General features: G+C 31.2%; 1 protein-coding gene across 1 annotated transcript; it reads right to left on the reverse strand.

Moving 5' to 3' along the window:
- Positions 1 to 1,529: 1,529 nt before the first annotated feature.
- LOC132759981 (uncharacterized) lies at positions 1,530 to 3,574 on the reverse strand. The gene is made up of 4 exons (XM_060751850.1): positions 3,569 to 3,574; positions 2,614 to 2,686; positions 2,008 to 2,091; positions 1,530 to 1,699 (listed from the first exon to the last, which is right to left on the reverse strand). Exons 1-4 carry the CDS (start codon positions 3,572 to 3,574, stop codon positions 1,530 to 1,532), a joined length of 333 nt encoding a protein of 110 aa, XP_060607833.1.
- Positions 3,575 to 8,057: the final 4,483 nt, after the last annotated feature.

Here is an 8,057-nt window from a genome sequence, read left to right on the forward strand (position 1 = left end):
CTCTGGAGTGCGAGTAACTGATACCTGCACTCCAGTTAACGCACTGTACATGTAAATGTATACGATTTAACTCTGACAAAGGTCCCCAAACTATGATACAAATCAAATTTAGTCTTCGAAGGTCATTCAACATTTTGCCATTACACCGGTATGTATTACAAATATCCCGTTAAAATAACATCTCATCAAATACAAACAAAAATATAACATTATTCAACGTTTATTTAATATTTCACATTATGAAATAATAACTGTTCATAATAAATGAATTGTCGAACTGAACAGTTTCATAATATTTCTTTGAATATATGTGCATCTGTTAAATCGTTCATTTGTTTAATGGTTATCATAAGCGTGTTAATATAACGGGAGTTCCGGAAATCGTACTTTTGCAAATATTTTTAACATTCGAATACATTTTATGACGTGAAAATATTCACTGATACGGTATAATAAATGTTATAAAACACATGTTTGTTTTATTGTTTCTAAGAAGATCAAATTAATCTTAACTGTGACATAATGTGCTTTTACAACAAAAACTGACTAACATGTACCTTTACTAAGATATTGTCTTACAATCGTATCAATAATATTGTTTAATAAACACCTTATATTTTATATTAGATTGTGGGTCATATACTATTTTGTTTACAAAAACGATTTAAGCATATCATGTCAGAACATCGCAGAATGGAGTATCACTGTATATTCCTCGTATTTTTACATGGACTGCAATTAGAGTGTGGAATTTACAAATGCTATGCAATTTGTAATTGTATATAAACGTTTAATAATTTAAAATACAGTTAAAACATACTATCATATATAAGTAACTATTATTGTTACGAGAATTTGTGTACCAGTTTGTGTCATCCAAAACAATAATCTATATCTATAAAGAACGAATATAAAAAATACATGTTTCATAGACGACAGTGGTAAAGGCAAATATATTATAAAATTTACGCTGTTTATCATGCTTTGTATCTTAATTTGCTTTTCTATTTGTTCATTTAAAATAAAACTAACATCTGACCAGAGATGCGAATTTACAGCCATGGGTAGAATAATAACATAATAGATGAAAATAGTTCTCAATGTGAATCTGTAGGAGATACTTTAATAATAAAGATTCTGTTCGACTCTAGGAGGTACATATGTTCCGTCCTTTTCATTTATTTCAATTGGTATTGATAAGGTTCCTGAAAACATTTGGTTTTCTGATAAAGCTAAATTTATAAGTTAAGCAGTTTTTCAACATGAATAAATTCAATTAAATGGTAAAAATTGCAAGTGGCATTGTGATAAATATTTAACGGAATTATAATTTGAGCAGATATAGAGGTTCATTTTTGACATGGAACCCAATTCTATCTTTAATATAAGAAAAAGAAACTTTGAAATGGTTTATAATATATTCATGCAATGATTACCCCAAACATCAATCTTTATATAACTCAGGCAACTGTTTTATTCTTATCAGCCGGGAAAAAAGAACATACAGCACACGTGAGTTCTCTAGTGTTTTAATATGGAGGACACTTCAGTACCCCGCATGCAGCCTGGACGAAAAAGAAAAATGTTTCATCTTTGGCTCCATTTCCGGCTTCCAATGCTTCTGGTTTATCATCAACACAAACATATTCCGATGATCCAGCGTGTGAGAAGTGACCAGCCATAAGATAACCACTGTACTCTAAAACATAATCCTTGTAACAGATGTTTCTTCCAGGAATCATAAGGACATTATTCCGAGGGATTCTGCATACTGCACAAGGCACGTCTTGGTAATGTAAATGTTTCCAAGTAGTATGGGTAATCGCCGGTGTGGTATTCAGCTCCGTATATTCTGTCGGCTGATTGGAAACCATTTATGTTTTGACCCCATGTAGGATCTCTAGGCAAGCACAAATAATTTGATCCCGAACCCTTGTGAGTGTAGTGACCACCAGCGGCATAACCCTTCATAAACGAGAAAGGCTTCTTTAGGACAAATGGTCCTACCCCAACGGGTATATGTTGACCCGTCAAATGATCTTTCGGCTCTGATAAATTTTTTCTTCATTCCAGTTATCACTTCTCTTGCATCTATAGTAAATAATAAGAAAGACATATTCAATATAAAACAAACAGAAATTGTTCGCTTAGCGTCTGTAGGGAGGGAATTGCCTTATAATTCTTTGGTTGCAGGTTCGAACTTCGGGCGAACCCAAAATTTCGGTTACAAATGATCTTGGACTTCATGACAATTGATCTTGGACTTGAACCTTATGGTCATAAGTCTCTGAACTCTGGTTCAGACATTATATGTGACTGATAGTCAGTCACATGTGGAGATACTGGTAAATTACCGGTTCATTATCCAGGTAAGCCGGCTAACTACCGGAAAATGCTTTGAACGTACATGTGTATCTGTTTCTCAGTAGTTAAACTGACCTCAGGTTTTTATGTAATCGAGGCATCGAAAAGTACTCCCTCGTATTAAAGAATATATGAAAAATGTAAATCATTGTTTGTTTTCTTAGAATCTGAAGATGATATGAAAGCATTCCATGAATTCATGAAAATATTAATAAACTTTAAAAAGATACAAAAACGGATACTAATTACCGCTTAATTCATTTCTTAAAGCATTGTTTGTCTCCTCTTGTTGTTTCGTCTTCTCTTCTAGCACGATAAGTTTCTGCAAAACGTTATATTCGGTATTCAAATTTATTATAACATGCATGTGGCTCATCATTAGATAAACACATGGAAAAATGCAAATATCCAATAAGTAACAGTATAAATATTATTTGTTCAGCCATTTTTTTTTTCACCAGAAAAATCCTTTTTTTTTCAGAATATTACTAAAATCCCCAGAATCTGTGAACAGTTTTATCTGACTTTTTTACGTTCAAGTTAAGTTATAGAATATATCATATTACAGTAAACATGTTAATTCAATTATATATCTGCTTGCTCCAAGTTAAGATAAATGTTAGATTATCTATGATAATAGGCCTTCTCGGAATGTGTAGCGTAATGTTTTTTTAAGATAAGAATAATGGAACTTTTGAAATGGTTTGAAACAGGTAAATGTAGTTTTAATTAAGACAAATTGTGCTAACGCTTCATTTAATGTCGATAGGGTGGGTTGTGTTGTCTGATTCCCTTCTTTTCTAGTTCTCCACTGCTGATTCTTTGTGTCTATAGGTAATATAAAATACATAAAATATTTGCTACTTTTGAAGTGAGTGTCGATCGATTATTCTTTATCTTAGAGTTGTAAAATAATCTATTTTATGTGATTGAACAGTTTATCATAATGAACTAATCATTATTAACTTAACAAACTAATCTTTAACAAAATATAGTAATTGTTAATCTTACATTAGCATGAATATTGATATACATGTATTTCATATCAAAAATTACCAAATTTACGAAAAAGCCCTCATATATATCACGACATATTGAATACAGATATTTACGTAGAAATTAAAGAATTGGTATTTATCAAGAAACAAACATTATGATTTCGTTTCCTTCCATTTGCAATAATGATAAATTGATGAAATCTTACCTGCATTATTACTATTATTACTTACTAGCAATTGATAGTTTACATATATCACTTTTATACTAAACCAATTGTCATTATTTATATTTTTATAAGGTTTTTTATGTTTCCGTTCCTTAAACCGTACCACATTCTACACTGCAGTATTGAATTATTGTATGATGATGAGGTGAATGTCACATTAATAAAGGTCAATGGCTTTGATATTTACTGACATCTTCATACAATAACTATTTTAATACATGACCATATTAAAATTATTCATTTAGTATTTTTCAAAGCTGTAGATGTCGTTTTACACACAAAAACCCTAAACAAGCAGATGGAAAGCGCAGACGGTGATTACCTATTTTCGGCATTAGATACCATTCTAAAACGTGTAACTGTTCATAAGAAAGCAAAGCAAAATGTCTTTCAATTTATCCTTCTAGTTTTGAGACAAAGAATGATGTCTGAATCTGACATATAATTAGCGCCACTTGGTCTTATTACGAAGTTTGTTTTGAATGATACCGCTGCGTTCAAATCATTATCTATTGACCGTCAAAGGCATCACGAGGACATTGGAAGTCATATAATAATATCAATTAACATTCGGGTCAAATTTCTGTTGCTACTTATCAGTGCTTATCTAGCATAAATGTTTAAACCAGATTCAATTTATTAGACACAATATGAATCATACCATTACACTGATTATCTCAGTTTAAACAGATACACTACACCCTGGACATAATAATGCTTTCTAAATGATACTCTGATCTACGGATAAGGTGTAAACAATATAATACCCGAGGGTGTAGTAATTTTGCTGATATTTAACCTAAGTTCCATTAGAGAAGTCCATGTTATCATCATTAATTTAAATTTACCCTACTGTTAGTGATTTCGTATCATTATATGTCAATTAACACAAATGATACAACGAATAACCTTAAAGCTATATACGACTTTAAATGTATTCAACATTATACAAAAAGAAAATAAACAACCCAGTAACCCATTTTTACATCGCAATTATTTTGAGGAACTGCTATGTGACTTAGCATAATGCAATAAAAACGTCGGTCAGTGGCATTTAAGAAAGGCGCTTTCATATAGTCTTTTGTCGTTTACGGCTATATAAATACCAAAAAATATGATGAACAAGATCAACAATCAACAAGGAAAGGCGGCGTCCAATGAACTTAACGCCCAAACGTCCCGCCAACAAGAACCAGCGGCTAGGAGGACGACCAAACTGTATATTTGAAACCAACAAAACCTTAATCACTTTCAGTCTTTTAATCGCTGTTTAAGAATTTGATGAATTTTATTTAATGTTTGTAGTATTCTGCATATTCATTAAATATTTGTTCTGTCAGGTTTAATTAATTAAAATGATTTATCTCTTACTGAGTGCGTAGCAGAAATGTGTTGCTGCAATTCAATTAATCAGACTGAAAATAAATCACACCGTTACACCCATTGACTCCTCTAAATATTTGCAGTTAACTCTATGGATACACATTTCATTTAATAGTTTGATCGATGGGTGAAGTTGTATACATTTCCCAACAGTTCATTAATGTTCAGGTATTTTACTGTCTCATTAGAAATATTTAATGTATGTTCTAAAAGCAACTAAATTTGATTTTGCGAGATAACACAGGTGACAATGCATGTTTTATGATTGTGTTTATAAGAAATGTTTGAATAAATATAGCGGGAAACAATTTTCTAAAGCACTTCTTATACTACGGCATTTCTATCAAAGAAAATATAAAAAGACAGGTAAAATTAGATGTTTTTACATATTTCTAACACAGTACCTACTTTAAAAATACGATATTGTATGGAAACTGCTATGATATTCATTTTAAAATAACACTGTGCTTTAACACAACATTCATACCATGAAACAACATACTTACATATTAGACGTATGCACGCGGCGTGAAAAGTGGTAACTGTAGCTTAATTCATTCTTAATCATTAACACATTGTTGATTTTTTCCCCCATAAAATCTGTTTCTTGAGGCTAATTGATATATAACATATATAGTGCAAATATTTGACATCCATAGAAAACTTAATATGTCTGTTTTGCTAACATTATTGCCACGGTTCAGCATTGTTCACTATTCAGGGAGAAGGAAGATGTGTAGCTCAGTCAGTAGAAGTCGGAACTGCGTTCGAGTCTCGGTCAGGCTGTACATATTTCCCACCCTGTCACATTATGATTGTAAATATGTCTGACAATCATAATGAATTTAAAAATGCTCACTGATGTACAATTATTAACAAATCCAAATAGATATTAACAGGTAGACATTTTGTACTTTCGGTTTATACCACCATAAACATAATATATAAATTATGTACTGTTTACGTTTACATCTATAAATTTACTTCATTTAGGTGGACATTTGCCACATATATTTGAATAAACATAATCACAAACCCTCAGCATAAAATTACTATTTGTTTACATGTTTAGTTTCTTAGTGTAGGTTAGACCGAAATACTGTTTGTGCATTCTTACTATTGTGATCGAGGTTCTTATCCCAAAAACTGACGGAAAGGGAAGAAGAGTTTGTCAATAACTATTTTTTAAGAAGAGTTTGTCAATAACTATTAATTATCATTTAGTTATTTCTACATAAAATATAATCGTTTCCATCATACTTCAGTTAATGAACGATCAACGATTTGGTACGAATATAACATTTTGGTTATGGTTATTGTTTTTTTTTTTTAATTGATAATTAAATAAAGAAAAACATTAGGGAATAAAGTTAAAGGGGTGACATTTATCAGTGTATTTGTTTTGAAGAAGTATCAGTTGTCTCCCTTTGGTATTGCGTTTCCTTAAAATGTTTACAGCTTTTCTTCCTAATGAGTGTACAACAGCATCACTTTTATCACTCTAATGAAATAACGTGAAATATAACAATTTTACTTATGTAGAATTGAATGACATTTCGATTTTTAAGACAACTATTGTATTGATATTGTGAAGAGAAGATCTTAAATGAAAGAAAACGATATTATTTAGTAAGTTACCGTTTAAGTGAAACGGTTTTCGTACGTTTATGTGCTCAGATTGTTTTTTTTATTAAACAATAAACGTCCGATGTCTTAACACTAATTGGTTATAACTGTCATATGATTTTATACTGTTAAGAAATGTATAGTTATTTAAAACTTGAAACATACCGTATCAAGATCTATTATTTTTGCATTTCCTTGTTTCATGTAGGTTCATGGCATACTATTCTATATCACTTTATAATGATTGTTTCATAAAATAATATATGCGAGTTGAAAATAATATTGAATATATATATTCAATGGTTTGACAAAAGTAACTATGGTTTGACAAAAGTAACTGGGTAAATTCAGCATGTTTTCCGAAGACTCTCTTTGTTACAGGAATGAAAACAACTGATTTAGCAATTAGAAAGTGACCCATATGTTTCTATTTCTTGTGCGCATGATTTCCTCCCTTGGGGGGCAATTTTATTAGTTCTTTTGTTGGAATTGCAGAAATGAAATCCTTAATTACAAACAGAAAGGAAGACAGAAGTGAGTTCAACAGTTCAAGCCTTCTGTGTACATTGGCGGTTTCGATTTAATATTATATCCGTCAAGTTAAAGATTTCATACAATAGCAGTTGTAAACATCAATAAACATTATGCAAATTATGGTAATTTACCATAATGAACTAATCTGTCTTCCGCACAAAGGAGTCAATCTAATTTGACATGGATATCGCGGATAACAAAACAATGCTTCAAGAAGTGGTAGCAATTTTTCATTCTATTCCGGCCACAAGTGAGTTGCCCATTAGCCTAAACAGCATTCCCCAAATGTGGCCTAAACGTCAAACGGACATCTTTGTCACACATTACCTCAAATGTCTGAATTAAGTTGTTTGATAAAACCTTATATGCTGTGTATTATTCGTTTGCAGTGATGTAAGTATTTTTACTCGTAATATCATAACAATAGATGTTCAAAAAAGATTCATTCAATTTTCAAAACAAATTATTGTTGGAAGAAAAAAAAATTTGCAAGTTTTCATAATAATTAAATTAAAAACTGTGATATTTTTAACCGTTTAAATTCTTAAGAAAAACGAAATTCAATAAATGTTAAAGTAAACATACATGTTCTAAAGTTAAAAGAAATCTTGATTATGATTTTAAATGTGTTTATTTTGTAATTTCAGGTCCAGGGTATTCTGAAACGTAAGGCAGAGATTATGGAAGGGTATGAGTCAAATCAAAATGTAGACAGAAAACGCATATGTCAACGTTCGCCAATGGAGGAAGTAAACACACTTATGTGGCAGTGGTTCCAAACTGCACGTTCACAAGGTATACCAGTGTCTGGTCCCATGCTACAGGAGAAAGCGCTTGTGTATGCTGAAGACCTAGGGTAGATGAATGATTTTAGCGGCATCAAACGGATGGTTATCCCAAAGGGATTTAAGAAACCCATAAAAAA

The sequence above is a fragment of the Ruditapes philippinarum genome, unplaced genomic scaffold, assembly GCF_026571515.1.
Source record: "Ruditapes philippinarum isolate M1 unplaced genomic scaffold, ASM2657151v2 ctg4755_1_1_1_1, whole genome shotgun sequence".
NCBI classification, from domain to species: Eukaryota; Metazoa; Mollusca; class Bivalvia; order Venerida; family Veneridae; genus Ruditapes; species Ruditapes philippinarum.